Genomic DNA, 20,571 nt, shown 5'->3' with positions numbered 1-20,571 from the left:
CTTAAGCAACTGAAGACTGAGGAGTTCTCGCAGGTATCTCGCGACTAAGCATCCCGTGAAGTGAGCCATGTGCGCTACACACGACTGGAATGCAAAGAGTTAGGACAGATGGCAATAGTTGTGTTTTGCGAGTATCTCGTGGGTAAGGCCTTCCCGCGAGACACCCGTGAGACATTCTGTTCTGCCAGACTGTACTATTTGATACACACTTTCTGTACTCACACTATATATACCCACATTACCCATAAATGTTGAGTAGTGTTTCTGAGAGAAAACCCTAGCCAAACACCTTGAGAGTTAGAGATTGTTATACCCACAATCCTCTACACATTTGCTTGTAGAATTTCCTCAACTCCTATCTCTCCATTTCCATGAGAGGTTGATAGCTCAAACACTTACCACACCCTTTTAGAGTGTCAAGTGAGGTTTTGGTGCTGCTAGGAAGTATTGGAAGAAGCCAGGGATGGCAGATGCAACATGGAGCTTGTTGCAGGATCCGGAGAGCTAGACAAGACACGGTTCTGAGAAGCCTTGTTGGAGTAGGAGTTTGGAGGGCTTAGGTACATCGGGTAGATTAGGCTTGGAGGATCTCTTGCTAACCCATGTATCCCAACTGATTGTCTAGTGGATCGATTATCGCTTGAAGGGTGGCAGAGAGGTTTTTCGCTGAGTTCTTCAGTTTCCTCTTCAATAACACATCGGTGTGTTATCTTGTGTTTGCATCTTTCTTCCCTACTCTTTTACATTCCATTTTACTGCTGTGTTGCTATGATTATGGATTAGAGCAGTTTGTTTGTTTATCTGCTAGCATTTACACTATTCCGCACTTAGTATTAAGTTAGTGTAAAATTAATCGATCCGTAATTTTAATTTGGGGGTCTAAACAGCTATTGTGTTTTCAACACATTTTTGAGCTTTTAGGATCCATGGGTACCATTTCTCATGTAATTATTTTTTTGGCTAAAACAGTTTCCCATATTATAATTTGCCCACTATGATCATAGTCCATTGTTGTAGCATGATCACAACTTTGGTTCTTATTATATCTTGCAGAGAAAGAAATAAAAGTTGACCCAGCTAAAATGAAGCATTTTGTGTTAAGCAAGTTAGCAAATGCACTTGATGAAATAAAGGTCATTGTTGAAAACATTGAATTGGATTATATTATGTTATCACCACAAAAAAACCGGACCTATAGTGGCATTAGGTACTAAAAACGCCACTATAGGCCCATTTGGGCTATAGTGGCGTTTGTAAATGCCACTATTGTACTGCAATTATAGACCTATAGTGGCGTTTTACAAAAACGCCACTATAGAACCGCCCTATAAATGCCACTATAGACCAAAATTTTTTTTTTTTAAAATTTTTGAAAAAGGCTATAGTGGCGTTTATAAACACCACTATAGGTCTATAGTGACGGTACAATAGTGGCGTTTGTGAAACGCCACTATAGACTCTACAAACGCTACTATATTTTTGGTAATCAAAAGAATTTTTTTTTTACGTGAAAAAGTTTTTTTAATTGAATTAAGATTATAATTAAATTATTATTACAATTTTAATTAAATTAAAAGTTACAAAAAAAAAAAAAAATACATAAATAAAACAAAATACAAACACTATATCTATCCTAGCAAATTCAAAATGAAACACAAACGCACCTAAAAAATTTCAAAATCAACCACAACATGCTCACATCCAAAAATTTAAAAAAAAAAAAAAAAAAAAAACCCCAAAAACAAAAAAAAAAAAAAAAAAAAAAAACCCTTAAGGATATGGACTTTTTATGAACAAAGATGGAAAATGGCCATCAAGTAATATTTCAAGTCATAGTTAATGAAGAGTGATGTTGTGAGTTAANAATTAGATTCTTAGGAAATCAAAGTAGTTCTTAGGCCTTGTAGAAAACTTTATGCTTGTAAGTTTCTTCATTTATAATTGAGATCTTGTTTAATCAAGTATTAGTTAAGTTTGATGCAATACTTTAGTGTTTGTTCATGTTTGATCTGACTTTCTCTTTGCTTTGAATCAATTTGATGTTAGAATGACGACTTAGGCTTTAATTTGTTTACCTTGTTGCAATTTAATATACTTTGAGATAATTTCCTTCAATTTGGTTTACTTCAAGATGATGCAGTTCGATCCAGTTTAATTCAATTAGATTTACTTTGAATTAGAGCAATTGGATTTAGTCTGTTTAAATCACTTTGAATCAATTTAATTTAATTTGAATCAATCTCAATAGAGACAACTTAGGCTTAAGCATCCAATTTAGTCATTTAGGAACTTTTGTTATTTTAGGATTTCTCATCTTTAATGTTAATTTTCGTATTTTTCAAAAAGTTTTCTTAAAGTGAGACATTTTTTACCCCAGTTAAATTTTTCGAGTTAAAACATAAGTTAGATTTTTCGAGTTGGTCCTAGTGCCCTAAGATTCACTTAATGCAGCCTGTTAATAAAAGACCAAAGTTAATTAAAATTTACTTTTTACTCAAATACAAAAACATAGAAAAAAAAAAATCAGAACTATCAGTAAAGTTTTTTCATTATCCAAGTGGATAATTTGAAGTTTATATGATGTTGGAAAGCAAATCTTTTTTAAGGGTTGTAAAGAAAATTTCCAACAAATTGTTGGTTGAAAAGTAAACTGCTTTCCCGAGCAGGTAGGCTACCACTCATCAAATCAATTTTGAGCTCTATCCTTTTATACCTCCATGCTTGCTTCAATGTTTCGAAATCTGTTTGTTCAATATTGCAACATCCAACCTATGTATCTTTGTGATTTCCTTTCCTTCTATTTATCACATGTATCCTATAATCAATGTAGGGACAATCATGTTAAAAATTTAACAAATTAAGGGTGAAATTATTTTGATATTAAAAGTTGTGAGACAAAATTGACAAAAGTTGTAATTGAGATAGGATAGACACATTTAATAAATGAGTCATGTATCCCTCTTGATAATATTCTTGATTTTGCTAAAAGTAGCCCGGATAAGTTTTAGAAGCATTCATTAACACTTGCACCAAAATTAAGAGTTGCAAAGGTCATATGGAAACCACCCACATCCGATAGAAAAGTATTAAATAAATTTTGATGGAGTGGTCTTTGAAAATTCGAATGAAGTTGGAATTGGTGTTGTGGTTCAGAATTCCATAAGGGAGGTCATGGCAGCATTATTCGAGAAAATTCCACTACCTCCATCTATAGTGGATTTGGAGAAGCTAATGGCAAGAAGGGCTGCTTAATTCGTCCACGAGATAGATTTAAATCAATCCATTTTCAAGGGAGATTCAAAGACTGTCATCAATACGATCAAAAATGAAAACAATTCTCTATCTTCCTTTGGTCATCTTTTAAAAAGGTTTTAAATTCTATTATTAGTTCTTTTTAGAACTATTCATGCTCTCATGTGTCTTACTAGAACTAGGAGTGCTAGGTTGTCTTTTCTTTTATTAGTTTGGATAAAATTTGTTCCTCAAATCGTTCAAACTATTAAATAAAACCATACTGAATTGATTCTTAAAAAAAAAAAAAAAAAATCAAACCTTATCTACTACAGTACAATATTGTAAGTTGTTCATTCTTTTGTTCAATTTATCTATGTGCTTTCAAAATCAAATCCCCCTAACATACAAACCAACTAGTCAACAACTAACAACAATATCCAGCTGTTTTCATTTATTAAAAAAAGAACTGAAAAACCCAATCGTGTAATTTGATTTTAATTTCATATGCCGGTGAGAGGAACAAATCACACTTCATTTCACAATAAATTATATGTAGCAGATTATTATTTACTATCATAAAAAGGAAAAAAAAATTATAAATTTATATTAAAATTAATAATAATTTATTATTTATAATTTATTATGAAAATATAATAAAAATATTATAAAATTATGGTGAATAGAACAGCTACCTGACAACAAATTGGCATTGACAAAAGAGTGCCATAAGAGCAAAGTACAAGCCAATCACAGCTTGGTTCTTGATAATACTCCTTGGCACAATCACTTGTTCCTTACCTCCTATCAGGAGAGAGAGAGAGAGAGAGAGAGAGGAGAGAGAGAGAGAGAGAGAGAGAGAGAGAGAGAGAGAGAGGCATTATAATAAAACTGTTTTGCATAATAATTTTTTAGAACATTTTTCTAAATAATATTTTGTGAAAACAAGTACCAAAAGCTTAAATTACTAGGAAATAATAAATTTAATCATTTAATCTAACACTCCCCCTTTACATGTGGGCCGCCTAATCTACCCTTGAGTGGGGGCCCAACATGTAGAAATTTAAATGCGAGGTAAGGTGGATATAGGGGATTGAACTCATGATCTCTTACTCTAATACCGTAAGAACTTAACAATAATTCTCCCAAAATTTTAAACCTTCACCTCATGTTTAAAGGAGGGTGTTAGACATATTATGGCCATAGTGGCCTAAACCAATGGCAATAAGCTCATGGACTTGTTTAACATGCATATTAACCTTAGTTTGTCTATAGTTAACCTAAAGTTAGTCAAATATTTTTTAGTATATAAATCCTACATTGGGTTCATTGTATTACAAAATGCTTCATATAATATGTAGCCATCAATAGTTTTCTCATTTGGATTTAGGCTGTTAGATCGAACAACGAAAACTTTTGTGTGTGCTCTCTCTTTTATTCTTCCGTTCATCACTCAATTATCACACAAAATCCCACAACTTTAATACTTAAATACAAAAAACCTTTTTTTGAAAAAATGACTGCCAAACAAGCATGAACACTGTGAAGGTTTCTCGGTTTCTACTAACTGACAATTGTTAGAGTGAAAAATACCAACAATAATACAAAGCATATACATATGACTAAATTTAAGAAATGCTAAGCTTCCCACAATCAAAATCAGCCCTCTTCAAAAGCAACTCAGACAGGAATGTAGCCAATAATTTGTCTCTTACGAAGGTGGTGAATTTCCCATCACCCTGTTGGAAAAAGCCAACAACATAAGCTGTGGTTATGAGCACAATGCTTCTCCATCTCCTCTCTTTGGCACAGTTATTCAACCCCATCTCAATTTTCTTATATTTCTCACTTTCACTATCAACTTTCTCTTTTGATTCCCCACTTTTTTTTTCATGAGTAAAGCCCTAGCAAGGCACCTTGCCAAAACAATTCCATCTTCTAAGGCAGAACAAGGACCTTGGCCAATGTTTGGGGTCATCGGGTGGAATGCATCACCAAGCACACAAACATTGCCTTTGCTGATGTTTCCCCAAATAAGGTCCCAGGGATATTTATATCTTAACACTACAAAAAAATGGACTTATAGTGGCGTTTTTTTTAGTGGCGTTTGTAAAAAACACCACTATAGGTACCCTATAGTGGCGTTTTCTATAAACACTCCTATAGGCATATCTATAGTGGCGTTTGGAGTTTCCTATAGTGGCGTTTTAAAAAATGGGTCTATAGCAACGTTTCCAACGGCCTATAGTGGCGTTTTTAAAACGCCACTATAGGTTCTGGGCTTACAAGGGTCTATAGTGGCGTTTGTCAAATGACACTATGGCACTTTCTATTTTATTTTATTTTATTTCGGTTAGGTAGGGCCTATAGCCCAGCACCAAAAAAAAAAAAAAGGAATCCGGCACGAAAACAAATTTTAAATAGGGGACTTATAGTGGCATTTACCAAATGCCACTATAGGTCCAAAAAGTGCATCTTCTACCATATTCCAAAAAAAAAAAGAAAAAGAAAGAGCCATATGTGTTAAGCTTAAACGAATAGTACGGAATATGCCATAGAATATTCTAGAAATATTCTATGGCATATTTTACAATATTTCTTTAAAAAATAAAAATAAAAAACTAAATTAAACTAAAACTAAATGAGTTTCAGCATTAAAGAAAAATACGAAATATGCCTAGAATATTTTATGGCAAATTTCAAAACATTTGAATATAATATAAATAAATTTATTTATTTATTTAAATGTATATATTATTATATATTTATATTTAAATGAGAAATGCTATGTCCATAATATTTTCACAATATTTTCACAACAAATCATAGGTGGTTAGTTGTTATTGGTTCAAATTTGAACCTAACACTAAAATTTCTTTTTGCCTTAATAATAACAATCAGTAGCAACCTGCCACTTGAAATTTGTTGTAAAAAATATTGTGAAAATATTGTTGACATATCATTTCTCTTTATATATATATATATATATATTTTAATATATGAGCGATACTACGTCCACAATATTTTCACAACAAATCATAGATGGTTAGTTGTTATTGGTTCAAATTTGAACCTAACACTAAGATTACATTTTTATCCTAATAATAACAACCAATCACTAAAATTTTGTTATAAAAATATTATAAATATATCATTTATATATATATATATACACACACACAAACACATACGTACTTATCATTTCTTTATATATATATATATATATTTTATAAAAAAAAAACATTAAAACCCCCACCTACCCCCACTCTCCCATATCTCTACGCCAAAGCCTCATACTAGTCTTCCTTAAGTTCTCTTTTGGTTTTTTTTTTTGTTTTTTTCCTTCCTTTCTTTTTCTCCCTTATCTCTCCACGCCAAGTCTCAGACTTCCTTTCTCATTTTTGTTTTTCTTTCCTTCGTTTTCTCCCTTGTCTCCACTTCTCCATCTTTCTTCTTTTGTTTTTCTTTCAATCTTCTTTCACTTCACACCTGAATTGATACTTTTCTCTTTCTCTCCATTTTGATTTTATTTCTTTTGTTTTGTTTGTGGTGGTGTTAATGTTTGTGGGTTTTGGATTTGCAGATGGTGTTGCAGCTTATTGATTTTGTTCAAATTTGTAGATGGTGTTTGAAGCCATTAGTTGTTTAGTTGCAGGTAAGCATTTTTTTTTTTTTAATTATGATTGTTTTGGTCTATTTATTTTTTTATAATAGTTTTGGTCTATTCCTTTTTTGCTGTCAACTTTGCTTCGTGGGTCTACGAGATTTCTGATCAATTTGATGATTTCTTTTTGCAGGTTGGTTTGTGGCGGTTGAATGTGTAGGGGTGGAGTTGCTATTTTTTTTAAAAAAAATTTGGATGTGAGCATTTTGTGTTTGATTTTGAATTTTTTTAGGTGGGTTTGTGTTTTCATTTTGAATTTGCTGGGATAGCTATAGTGTTTGTATTTGGAGTTGCTTTTTTTTTTTTTTTTTTAAATTTTTGGATGTGAGCATGTTGTGGTTGATTTTGAAATTTTTTAGGTGCGTTTGTGTTTCATTTTGAATTTGCTAGGATAGATATAGTGTTTGTATTTTGTTTTATTTATGTATTTTTTTTTCCTATATCATACAAGTTATAACTCTCTCTCTCTCTCTCTCTCTCTCTCTCTCTCTCTCTCTCTCTGTCTTTGGGCACATTGACAAGAGAAAATATCTTGTACATGATCTATATGCATCTTCATTCCTCGCTCTAATAATACGTGGATCCCATAGAACCCACATAGTTTGGGAAATATGAACTATATATGAAATGTATTGCAATATGAGTTTGAGATAATTATTGCATTGACAAAGATAGCTAAATTTCCTTTCCCAAACTCTAGCCCAACTAGTCTCATCCTATTTACACACATCTTATTACTAACCTCCAAAACAATCTCTCATAATACTCTTACTGCCATGATTAACATTGTGTAATGGCCCTTGCAACCCTCTCTCAGACTCCTGGTTGTAATGAAACTAGTTACTAAGCTTAGGTAACCAAAAATTATGAACAATTGTGACAATTCTAATAATTTTATAATTCGTAATTAAGATACTTTAAGCAAGCCTGGTAATTGCTATTTGTGCAGTGGAGACCACGAATTTCGTTGTGTGAATAGGATGCTGTTGTTGGAAGCCCTTTCAAAGGAGCTCCCAAGCGGCACCATTAGGTTCTCTTCCAAGGTGGTTTCTATAGAGACATCAGGCTTTTATAAGCTTGTGCATCTTGCTGATGGAACCATTCTCAAGACCAAGGTAAATTCATCCAAGTGTTAGTATCACTATCACCTATTGTTTATTTTTTCTTCTTGCTTTTGGGTCATTTTTTGGGGCAATATTCAAGTTGTGAATGTTGAGAGCATTTATTTGATGTAAAAAAATAAAAATAAAAGACCCATTAGATATTGTAATTATCTCATATATTGGATATATGCATCTTCACTCATAATATAGGCCTAGAAAATACACATGATATTTACAGATTTTATAGATGAGTGGACCATTTATCTTCTAGGCCCTCAATTATCTTTAATTGGGCCCATATATGTTCAATTCATATATTATCATAAATTGTCAAAAGTGGATATTGATTTCTTCTTGGATTAGGTATGGACTATGGAGTGGTTGAAAGATTTAAGGAATAACTTTCCAATTCATTATGCGGGGATTGATAAAATTGCCCACATGTATTTTAAATACATTATATGATAAGTGATTATGAATTGTTTAAGTAATACTTGTGAATAGTTTTATCATCACAATAAACTCATAATTGTGTCTCCTTTTCCACAAGCTAAACTCACCAGGCCTTTTTTTAGGTGGGGGCTTAAGATAATTGAACTCAAAAGCATATGTGTAATTATTAATGTAATTAAATAATGTAGTACTTAAACTATCTGTTTTTTATTGTATAATTACTTGGGTCTTATTGGAGTATCAACTTTGTAAATGGAAGGTGTTGATTGGGTGTGATGGAGTGAACTCAGTTGTGGCAAAGTGGCTGGGTTTCAAGGCACCGACTTTCACAGGGAGAGCTTCCATCAGAGGTTGTGTAAATTTTAAATCCAATCATGGGTTTGAACCTAAGTTCTTTCAATTTTTTGGGAAAGGATTCCGATCTGGTTTTCTTCCTTATAATGACATTGGTGTCTATTGGTTTTTGGCAACAAGCGAAGGTGAGCCCCAGACCAATTCAGTACATGCTTGATTCTTTGCTTTTAGGAGCATGTTAATTGGAACAAGAAATCTAGGATACACAATTTTTTCATAACTTATTTCATTTCATCTCTAATTTACATGGATTCATAATAAATATTACAAATACTTTTTTTAGAAAAATAAATATCAAAAATTGTATCTAGTACCACATCATTTAAATTATTAATTGACCTAGCATTCTATACACAATTAGATCCAAAAACTAAAATATTAAATGTGAAATAAAATTTCTACATTTTAAATAAAATGGGGAGAAAATTATTTTCCTTTCATAACTGTAATGTGAATTGAAATGATTTGTGCATAATACAAGTAGTTTAATTGGTGAATCAATATAAAAAATGATGTTTTTGAATCACAACTTGTGTTTAGTAATCAGTGCATAAAGCCAATTTTGGTTTTTTGTCTACATTATTTTATGTGCATGGATGCATGCTGTAAGACCCAATTCAAGATGATTGGTTACTTGAGTCCAATTTCCATATTAATAATTTCCAAATATAATCACAGTGCGCAATTTTTATTCAATAAAGTCTAGGAACACAATTATCAAGAAAAATAAATAAAAACTCTTGCAACACAATTTTTTTCCTAACTTTTTCAACAATTGTTGATATGATCTATTGCAATTGGTTTGTAATTAAATTGTTGTCAGTGGTGGATCCAAGTAAAAATGATGTTACTCCCATCAGATCGAGCAAATCGTTTCAACAATCATAAAAATGTCACATCTCTAACAATTTGTTCTTATTCATATCTTGCAGATAAAGAGAGAGAAGATGACCCAATTAAAATGAAGCAATTTGTGTTAAGCAAGTTAGGAAATGTATATGTACCTGATCAAATAAAGGCTATTGTTGAAAATACTGAATTGGATTCCATTATATCATCCCCATTAAGGTACAGACATCCCTGGGAGCTTCTTTGGGGAAACATCAACAAAGACAATGTATGTGTAGCTGGTGATGCACTCCACCCCATGACCCCAGACCTTGGCCAAGGTGGTTGTGCTGCCTTAGAAGATAGTGTTGTTTTGGCCAGGTGTCTTGCTGGGGCTTTACTAAAAGAACAAAGTGAGGAAACAAAAGGGAAAGGTGATAGAGAAAGAGAGGAATATAAGAGGATTGAGATGGGGTTGAAGAAGTATGCCAAAGAGAGGAGATGGAGAAGCATGGAGCTCATAAGTACAGCTTATTTTATTGGTTTTATAAATCAGGGTAATGGACAAGTGACAACCTTCTTAAGAGACAATATATTGCCTGCATTCCTAGCTGGGTTACTATTGAAGAGAGCCGATTTTGATTGTGGGAAGCTCAGAATTTCTTGAATGCAGTCATGCGTATACATATGCTTTGCATATGTATAAAGTGAGAGGATGTGCTAAATGAGATATATGTCATCGTTATTCAAAAAACTTTTAGTGGTTTTTCTTACCAGTGATGGTCTACCATGAAATAAAACTTTAAATCTTATTTAAAATTGATTCATTTTATAATTCAAAATAAATATTACAAATATTTAGTATCACGTCATTTAAATTATTAAATGACCTATAGCATTTTATACACAGTTACTTAGATCCAAAACTAAAATATTAAACGAGATATGAAAATTTTCCATTTTAAGTAAAATGGGGAGAATTTTCTATTCCTTTCATAACTGTCAGTATGAATTGAAATGATTTGGCATAATACAAGTAGTTTAAGTGGTGAAACAATATAAAAAATTATGTTTTCAAATCACAACTTATCATCTAAGCAAATTATGAAAATATTTGTGTTTGGTAATTAGTGATACAGCCAAATTTGGTTTTCTGTCGACCTTTTTTTGTGCATGGTTGCATGGCGGACTAATTTGTACTCAATTTAATTCAATTTTGGCTATTATTCTTTTTATTTTCTAAATAATAATATTTATTGGAATGCATAAGTTTGGTTAGTATATTGAATATTAATGCATATGGTTTACTAGAATAAACATGTGGCCATATCAAAAATTTTGTTCATTTTCTTTTCTTTGTAGAGAGAGAGAGAGAGCATAGCCCAGCTAAAATGTAGCATTTTGTGTTAAACAAGCTTGGAGAAGTATTTGATCAAATAAGGGTTGTCATAGAAAACACAGAATTAGATAGTTTTATACCATACCCATTAAGGTACTGATATCCTTGGGAACTTCTTTGGAGAAATGTAAGCAAAGGCAATGTTTGTGTAGCTGGTGATGCACTCTACCTCATGATCCCAGACATTGGCCAAGGTGGTTGTGCTGCTCTAGAAGATAGTGTTGTTTTAGCAAGGTGTCTTGCTAAGGCATTATCTGAAAAATCAAGTAAGGAATCAAAAGAAAACAATAAAAGAGAAATGGATGAAAATAAGAGGATTGAAATGGGGTTGAAGAAGTATGCCAAAGAGAGGAAGTGGGAAAGCATTGAATTCATTAGTACAGCTTACATTGCTGGTTTTATCCAGCAAAGTAATGACAAAATTATGGCCTTCTTAAGGGATAAAATTTTGGCTACATTCCTGGCTGGCTTACAGCTGAAGAAGGCTGATTTTGATTGTGGGAAGCATAGGATTTCTTGAATTCAATCATATGTACAAATGCTTTATAGTATTGTAGCTGTTATGGTACATATATAGCCAGATGTTTTTTCTTTGGATAAGTTAATAAGTTATATTTGTTTTAAATCAAAATGATAAACAAACACTTCTATTGTAGTAAAAGGTGTGATCGCTTCTTGCCCAAATGTTAGAGCATTTGCAGCAGTGGTGCTAAATAGTTATATTGCTATTTTTTGGCACCACTGACCACAAAAATGACGCTGCAACAGTGGAGGCATAAGTAAAAAATTTAGATGTTCAGCTACAGTGCACATCTATCTATAGATGTGCACTGTAGCGCAAAGCTAAAAAAAAAAAATATATATATATATATATATATTTATTTAACTTCTCTCCCTTTTTCATTAAAATATTCCTTCTCTCTCTGCCATCTCTTTCTTTTCGTCTCAGACTCAAGAGTCTCAGCTCTCTGAACATCTCTCAAGCTCACTCTCTCACTCAGTCTCTCACTCTCTCAACTCCGGCCTCTCACTCTCTAACTCTGGTCTCGCCTTACTCCGGCCTCTCACTCTCTCACTCCGGCCTCTCACTCTCTCACTACGTTCTCTCACTCTCTCAACTCCGGTCTCCCAAGTCGCCGATTGGAGTGCTTGCTCGTGGATCGCCGACCCAGCTCGCCGACGTGATTGGAGTGCTTGGAGATTTGGGTTTTTTTTTTTTTTTTTTGCTGTGGACTGGTGATGGTGGTGGTGGCGGTGTTGGTGGTGGCTGTGGTTGTGGTTGAGGAAAAAGATTGGATGTTTGGGGTTTTTTTTTTTTTTTTTTTTTTTTTTTTTCTTGCTGTGGACTGCTGGTAGTGGTGGTGGTGGTGTTGGTGTTGGTGTTGGTGGCGGCTGTGGCTGTGCTTGTGGCTAAGGAAAAAGATTGGAGATTTGAGTTTTTTTTTTTTTTTCCTGTTGTGGACTAGTGGTGGTGGTGGTGGTGTTGGTGGTGGTTGTGGCTGTGGCTGTGGTTGTGGCTAAGGAAAAAGATTGGAGATTTGGGTTTTTTTTTTTTTTTTTTCCTTGCTGTGGACTGCTGGTGGTGGTGGTGGCTGTGGCTGTGGCTGTGGCTGATGGTAGAGTTGGTTGTGGATGGTGTTGTGATGTTTTTTTTTTTTTTTTTTTTGGGTAGTTTGATATATTATTTTATTGTTGTAGGAATATTATTTTATTGGGTTAAAAGCTAAAATAGATTCACTGTTGTAGCATGTGTGTAGGTAAAATAGATAAAGTGGCTTTTTGTGTAGTTAAATAGTTAAAATTTTAGATGCACTGCTGCGAATGCTCTAAGGCATCGTAATGGATGTTTCAAAGACGTGCATTAATGGATCTGTTTCATGTTTCCAATTAAATATTATAATTTAAAAATGTGTTTAATGAGTAGTGTCATGTCATTTTTTTTTTTTTGAGAATGAGTGTCATGTGATTTAAATTTTATTATGAGGTGACAATATGTATACTATTTAATATAAAAAAATAAAATTTGAATCATGAAATAGACATTTCAAGTGAACTAATCTAGAACCTATTCTATATTAGAGGTTTTAGTCAAAAGAATGAATGAGCATTTAAAACAGACAATAAGAACATAGGTTGCGTTTGTTTTGGGTGAAACCACTTCCGGAAATGCTTTTCTGTAATTTCGGGTGTTTGGTTGCGCATGAAAAATCAATTTTTCGAAAATCCTTTTCAGTTGATCATGAGTCAAGGGTGAAAAGAATTTCCATTTTTATTTCACTTCAAATAACCATTTTCGGAAAATAGAGAGAAAGAGAGCACGAAGAGAGAGAGAGAGAGCATGAACCGCCGCTCCAAGCCCAGAGCCATCGCCGGCGACCTTCGACCACGAACGCACCACGCTGGTGAGACCAGTGAGTTGCACCGCACCGGCGAGACCAAGCGAGTTGCACCGTGCCGCGTCGATCGAACCTAGTGGCCTAACCGCAACGATCTGACCGGATTTGATGATTTTTTTTTCTTTGGTTTTGTTTCTTTTATGGCTTTTGATTGCCGAAGTTTGCTGCCGTGGGTTGAAATGAAGTTTCGGTGGTGTGTGGTGTTGGGATTTGGATGTGATTTTGAAAATTTTTTGTAATAAAATTTGTTTGGATGTCGAGAAAATGTGAAAAATGTGTAGGAAAATAGCATTTTCAGAATAGAACCAAACACATGAAAATATTTCTACAATAATTTTCATAAGCAACCAAATACTTGAAAATCTTTTCTTTTCCCGAAAATAGCATTTCCGAAAAATAGGCTATTTTTTGGAAAATATTTTACAGCAACCAAACACAGCCATAGAGGATTTTATGGCATTTATTCGATGATTGCAATTTCCATAAGAGCATTTACAGTAAAGTTGCTAAAAATTATAATTTTTAGCAATTTAAAATACTATTTTATCTATTTTAGTACCACACTTTATAATACACCCACAACAAAAGTTTTATGTTTTTTACTATTGCATTAAAATATTATTAGCCTCTGAGCACGCACGTGAGTTCTTCTATTTTTTGGGTAAAAAATAATAATTTACATTTATTATAATTGAAATTTCTCCTTTTTCCAATTAATAAAAAAAAAAAAAAAAACCTAAAGGTGTAATGAAATTTTTTTTAAAAAAAAATTGGAAAAAAAAGGAGTACAAAAGAAAACAAATACATTGTGATGAAGTAAAAAAAAAAAATAATAATAATACGTGAGGTAAGTTTTGTAGATTGGAGGAGTTTTAAAACTAACAAAAAGAGTTTTAAAGCTAACAAAAGAGTAATTCTATTTTGTAGAGAGTTAGTGAGTATAAGTGAGAATTTTTTTTTTTTTTTGGAAAATGAGGCATTCATTCATTCACTAACATGTAAAGAATCTTGGTACAAAGCCTCCACCGCAGGTGGTGGTGAGTCCTCTATCCAATAGACTACATCACTAATATTTTTTGCATACTTTTGCTAAAGAATGCGCAACCATATTCCCCCTCTCTTAATACAACTTATTGAAACCCGCTGCATCCCATTTAGGTAAGCACAAATATCCTCATATACATGCCCAAGTAAGGAATTATGGCAGGATAACCCCGAGATGGCTTTCATTACTGTGCTGTTATCACCCTCAATTACAAGCTCTGAAATCCAGCTTCCAAGGCAAAAACAACTGCTTGTCGACACGCCAAAGCTTCTGCCTCTTCTCTATTTCTCACATAGGGCCCTTTAGCTGACATTCCAGCCATTACTTCCCCTTGTGCATTTCAGATTATTGCTCCAATTCCAGAACTCTGCTGTTCCGTGAACACAGCTGCGTCAAAATTCAACTTATACATAGTCTGAGGTGGAGGCTTCCAATGGTGTCCGTTTGAGGTTGTGTTCGAAACAAGTAGCTGCTCCTGTGCATTTCTGTACTCATCCAGGTAGTCTATTGCACGTCTGTTCAGCCAGCAAGGATTCTTTATTTGTCCGCCATGTACCATCGTATTCCTCTGATTCCACACAGTCCAAGCTTGCACCACAAAAAGCTCCAGCCCAGCCGCATCAAGTCTGTTCATCAAAGCCTCAAAAAGCTGCATAAAATCATGAAAGTTAGTAGCACATTTCTGCATCATGGTGGAACTACCAGCCCACACATCTTGGGCTGCTGGACATTCCCAAAGAGCATGAATCACGGTCTCTGGAGCTCGCTGACAGCACAGGCATAAATTCTCTCTAATAATATTTCTTTTGGCCAAATTTACTCGGGTTGGCAGTATCTCATGACAAGCCCTCCACACAAATACCTTCAATTTGTTAGGCACCCTTACTCTCCACAGTTTCTTCCAAATTTGCTGCCCAGAACTTGTTGAACTTTCAGCCATTCCCTAAGCACTTTTCTAGCCACATGATACCCGGATCTAACTGTGTAAACACCTTCTTTATTATGCAGCCACACCACAACATCATTCACATGCCTATGGCTTAAGGGAATTTTACATATAGCCTCCGCATCCTCTCTATTAAATATTGTCATGATGGTATCTTCCTCCACCCATGTAAATCCAAATCTATAAGATCCGAACCCTCCAATCCTCCACACCCTCATGAACTGGATGCAGCACCCTATTTGATGGATAATTAGGAATCCATTTATCCACCAAAACTTTTATAGATTCACCATTTCCCACACGCCAACAAGATCCGCTTCTCAAATTGGCATGGCAGCCATAATACTTCTCTATACATACGAACAATTGGGAGACACAGTAGCATCCAAAAGTGGCATCTCGGAAAGTATCTAGCTTTGAAACATTTGAAGAAGAGAGAATTTTGGTCCTGCATTAACCTCCAGCTTGTTTAGCTAGCATAGCATGATTGAACAACCTCAAATCCCGAAATCCCATCCCTTCCTCCGCCTTTGGTTGAGTTAGGCTACCAACCCTTCCAATGAATCTTTCTTCCATTACCCACTTGTCCCCACCAAAATCTAGCACACAAAGCATTCAGTTCCTCACACAATTTAACGGCAACTGGAAACCCCATTGCATATGTAGGAATTGCTTGTATAACTGCCTTTATTAATACTTCCTTGCCTGCTCTTGATAACATCATGCCTTTCCACCCTTGTAATTTTTTCCAAACTCTATCCTTTAGATAGGAGAAAGTTGATACTTTGCCCTTCCTACCAGTGTAGGCAGCCCAAATACGATTCAAATCTGTCCACCACCTTTCACCCTAACAATGACACAATCTCTCTGCTTTTTTCCCTTCTTGAGTGTACTGCTGAAAGACTGATGATTTCTTCATATTAATGCATTGACCAGAAGCATTAGCATAGGTTTGTAAAACTTTCATTAATCACTCCAACCTCTCCACTAGTGGCTTGACAAAAAATTACTGAATCATCAGCAAACATTAGATTTGATACTCTAGGCGCCCTACGACATATAGAAGCTCCCCTGATACGCCCCTCCAGCCCTGCTTTCTCTAATAATGAAGTGAAGCCTTCTGCACATAATAAGAATAGGTATAGGGAAAGGGGATCCCCTTGCCGGATTCCTCTAGTTGGCCGGATATTTCCGTATTCTTTTCCATTAATGAGAATGGAAAATGAGGGAGTAGTTACACACCCCATCACCCACTGAATCCATATGTCTGGAAATCCCAATTTAATCATAATGCCTTCCAAAAAATTCCACTCAACACGGTCATATGCCTTACTGATGTCAAGCTTCAATGCCAATGATCCTATTTTTCCTTTTTTCCGAGAATGCATAGAATGTAAAACTTCATAAGCCACCAGCACATTGTCAGTGATAAGCCTTCCTGGCACAAAAGCACTCTGTGTAGGAGATATAACAGATGGCAAAATCTGTTTCAGCCTGTTAGCCAGCACTTTGGAAATAATTTTATAAATTACATTGCACAAGCTAATTGGCCTAAAGTCAGACATTCTCTCAGGAGATTTAATTTTAGGTATTAGAACAATATTAGTGTGGTTTATATCAGGGCTCATAACACCAGAATGTAAATAGTCTAACACAGCACGAACTACATTATCACCCACTATATGCCAAAACTTTTGGTAGAAAAGAGCAATCATACCATCAGGTCCAGGCGCCTTTGTTGGTCCCATTTGGAAAACCGCTATCTTAATTTCCTCGGCAGTAAAATCACTGGACAATATATGTTGCATATCCGGGGTCACCTTATGCTCCACTGTGCTAAGACAATCATCAACCTGAGTACAAGTACCTGCATGAAACAAGTTCTCAAAATAATTTATTGCTACTTGAGAAATATCTTCCACCTCCTCCACCCAATCTCCATCAGAATTTTTTACACCCTGGATATAATTTCTCCTTCGCCGTTGTGATGCTTTAGAGTGAAAAAATTTTGTATTCTTGTCTCCATGCTTAAGCCAAGAAACTCTAGATCTCTGTGCCCAAAAAATCTCCTGTTTCATCAATAAATCATCCAACTCCTTGCTCACCTCCAAGAATTCTGCCCTTGAAGCTTCTGTGGTCTCCACCATGTTCAAATTTTCCAATCTTTTTTGGAGCTGTTTGATGTCTTCACTGTTCGGCCTGGCCTTAGAAGATCCCCAAGCTCGTAATTGATCCCCACAATTCTGAATTTTCTGCTTGATATCTACCAACCCGTGCCCTCCATTATGCTCCAACGTCCAAGCTTCTTTAACAATAGCCTCACATTCCTCCCAGAGCAGCCATGTTTCTTCAAACTTAAATCCTCTCCTTCCTTGTCTACTATTCTTCTCAAATCTCTGTGTGTGGAGAACAATTGGCAAGTGGTCCGAAGCATGAGGGGCCAAATGCACCACTGAACTCAGCTGAAATTTTTCTTTCCATTCCCTCGTCGCAATAGCTCTGTCTAACCGGATTCTGGTGTTTGTCTCTCCTGGTCGCTTATTATTCCAAGTATAAGGATATCCCTTAAAGCCCAAGTCCTCCAAATGACACTCCTCCACTGCAGCCCGAAAATCTTCAACTTGGCTTACTTGTGCTGGCCGTTTACTGAGCTTTTCAGAAGACTGGAGAAAAGCATTAAAATCTCCGATACATAGCCAAGGACCCTTCACAAAAGACTTTAAATGGTTTAGTAACTCCCAAGACTTATGTTTTTGCTGCGCTTCTGGCCATCCATAAAAGCATGTCAGCCACCACTCAGACCCGTCTTCCTCCTTCACTTTTGTCATCACATGATTATTGGTGAAATTGATCAAGTCCATCCTAATATCATCCTTCCACAATAAAGCCAACCCTCCACCCGAATCAGGTTTCTTCACAATGATTTTATTTTGATAAGGCAATTCACCATACAATTTTTCAAAACCCTCCTTATCTAGCCGTGTCTCCATAAGAAAACACACATTGGGAGCTTGTTCCCTCACAATCTTGCGAAGGCTACGACCTGTCCAAGGGTTCCCAAGCCCTTGGCAGTTCCAACTTAGCAGCTTCATTGCCTCCGGCAAAGGTGGTCAGCCACTCCCGCCGATTCACCATCATTAATTTGACATAATTTCTCCCGCTTCACTTTCTGTGCTTCCTCTTCTTCATCTGATATAGTAGACTCTGTTTTAGTAAAGCTTCCTCTCTTTCCAAGCAAAGAAGTATCCGTGGGCCTTATAAAAGTTCCAAGCCCATAATCCATCCTCATAATCCTGGTCCACGTTGACTTTAGTTTAGGCTGTGCTGTGCCATGTAGATTCGGCCCAATCTGCTCATACACTATATTAGCATTATCTCTATCGGATTGTGACTTTGGACTCTCATCAGCTATTGCCATGTTTGTCATTATAGAATTATTATCCTTGTCCACCACTCCTTTATTCCTAGTAGTACTCCTCTGCTGAATATCCGGATTCATCTCATGCACTTCAACATTATCCACGTGATTTGAAGTATCCACTCCTAACTTCTCGGACTCCACCACCTGAATATCAGTATCCACTCCATGAATTTCATTTGTACTCCTCATCCAGTCGTGCAAGTCAGGCTCCACCGTACTCCGTCGTGGCGGTGATCTTTGCCGGCCTCCAGTAGCCTTTAGCCAATCTCCATATTGGTAATCTACCTCCCTCCCCCCCTGTTTTTCTGCTGCATAATGGCTCGCACAGTGACGTAAGTCATGCCCAAGAATACCACAGTAATAACAAAAAACCGGTAACCTTTCATATTTAAATTTTACCCAAGTGCGTTCCCCATCTGAATCTTCAATGAATCCTCCCCGCCTCAATGGTTTAGACACCGGTAACGCAACCCTCACCCTCATAAAATAATTCGGTTTATCCTGTCCCCTCCGTTTCTCCACATCTTCCACCATTCCCAGTCTACTGCCAACCGCTGCTGCCACTTGTGGAGACACCATATCCAACGGAGCCCCCCAAATTTGGATCCATAAGGATGCATGATCTAATTTGACATTACTCGCAGTCATCCCTTTATGCCATCGCTTGAGTAAAAGCAATTGGTTATCAAAACTCCACGGTCCCCCTTTCAATACACGGTTTAAATCAAAATCTGTTTGGAACTTGAACTGGAACAGATTTGATCCAACCTCAACAATCTTCAACTCAGTATTCATGCCCCATGCTTTCCGTATTGTACTCATAGCCGCCCTTTTGTTAAAAGCCCTGCATGTCAAAAATTTTCCAATGAGACTCAAATTGCAGCTCTCAATCTCGGCTAATCTACCCTCATCGGATATCACAATAATCTCTTCTTCCTCAGATGTTAGTTTCATGTTTTCCATGCTATTAATCACGTCGTCAGCCATTAGGAATCGAGTAAAAAAAATTGTAAAAGCAAGCCCTCAGTGTTAAAACTAAGGGAGGGAGAGTCTCGTTTTTACAAAACGAGAGAGAGAAGTATACTTTAAGCGATACCTTGCTAGAATGTACCTTGCTAGAATGTACCTTTGTTTTGCATGTAAAATAACCACCCATGAACAAAAAATTGAACGCCTCCACCCAATCCAAGCCACATTGGATTTATTATTATTATTATTATTATTATTATTATCTATCTATCTATATATATATATATATACACATATAACCGAAACCTCTTAAACTCTCATAATTTTTCACGTCAACACAATATTTAAATAAAATTATCATTTTATTTAAATAAAATTATTTTTTGTTTAGTTAAAACTTAACAAGGAGTGAAACCTTATTTCTCTAACAAGTCCAACTTAAACTCAAACTCATCATTATCATTTTTTAAAAACAAAATTATTTTTGTTTAATCTATATATATAAAACCGAAACCTCTGAAGCTCTGGCAATTTTCCACATTAGCACAATATTTAAATAAAATTATTTTTTGTTTAGTCCAAATTTAACAAGGAGTGAAACTCTATCTCTCTAACAAGTCCAACTTAAACTCAAACTCATCATTATCATTTTTTTTAAATATATATTTTTATTTAATCAAAACTTAACAAGGAGTGAAACTCTATCTCTCTAACAAGTATTTGGGTTAATCTCCATATCCATATTGACATGGTTTTCGTGGG

At 35.3% G+C, this 20,571-nt stretch overlaps 3 protein-coding genes across 4 annotated transcripts in view; 2 read left to right on the top strand and 1 right to left on the bottom strand.

Annotated features, from left to right (window-relative positions):
• LOC112040877 (monooxygenase 2) overlaps positions 1-10,452 on the top strand; it is a 42,097-nt gene extending 31,645 nt beyond the window's left edge. The window contains exons 5-6 of one of the 2 annotated variants that reach the window (XM_065769255.1): positions 8,711-8,801; positions 9,738-10,452. In XM_065769255.1, the coding sequence (XP_065625327.1) occupies positions 8,711-8,801; positions 9,738-10,300 (654 nt within the window). In that variant the 3' untranslated portion in view covers positions 10,301-10,452. Of the gene's footprint in view, positions 1-8,710; positions 8,931-9,737 lie in introns of both variants that reach the window. The other variant, XM_065769253.1, reaches the window with a different exon arrangement.
• Positions 10,453-11,204: 752 nt separating this feature from the next.
• LOC112030453 (monooxygenase 2-like) lies at positions 11,205-11,552 on the top strand. The gene has a single exon (XM_024063170.1). The coding sequence runs from the start codon at positions 11,205-11,207 to the stop codon at positions 11,550-11,552; it is 348 nt and encodes a 115-aa protein (XP_023918938.1).
• Positions 11,553-18,507: 6,955 nt separating this feature from the next.
• On the bottom strand, positions 18,508-19,827 carry LOC111991806 (uncharacterized). Its single transcript, XM_024023623.1, has one exon. It carries the CDS (start codon positions 19,825-19,827, stop codon positions 18,508-18,510), a length of 1,320 nt encoding a protein of 439 aa, XP_023879391.1.
• Positions 19,828-20,571: the final 744 nt, after the last annotated feature.

The sequence above is a fragment of the Quercus suber genome, unplaced genomic scaffold (assembly GCF_002906115.3).
Source record: "Quercus suber isolate HL8 unplaced genomic scaffold, Cork oak 2.0 scaffold_28, whole genome shotgun sequence".
In the NCBI taxonomy this organism is placed as follows: Eukaryota; Viridiplantae; Streptophyta; class Magnoliopsida; order Fagales; family Fagaceae; genus Quercus; species Quercus suber.
This window is presented reverse-complemented; position numbering and strand designations above follow the sequence as displayed.

Excerpts from the sequence above, each read along its gene's own strand:
- LOC112030453 (XM_024063170.1), top strand. The coding sequence starts at position 11,205 with ATGATCCCAGACATTGGCCAAGGTGGTTGTGCTGCTCTAGAAGATAGT.
- LOC111991806 (XM_024023623.1), bottom strand. The coding sequence starts at position 19,827 with ATGGCTGACGACGTGATTAATAGCATGGAAAACATGAAACTAACATCT.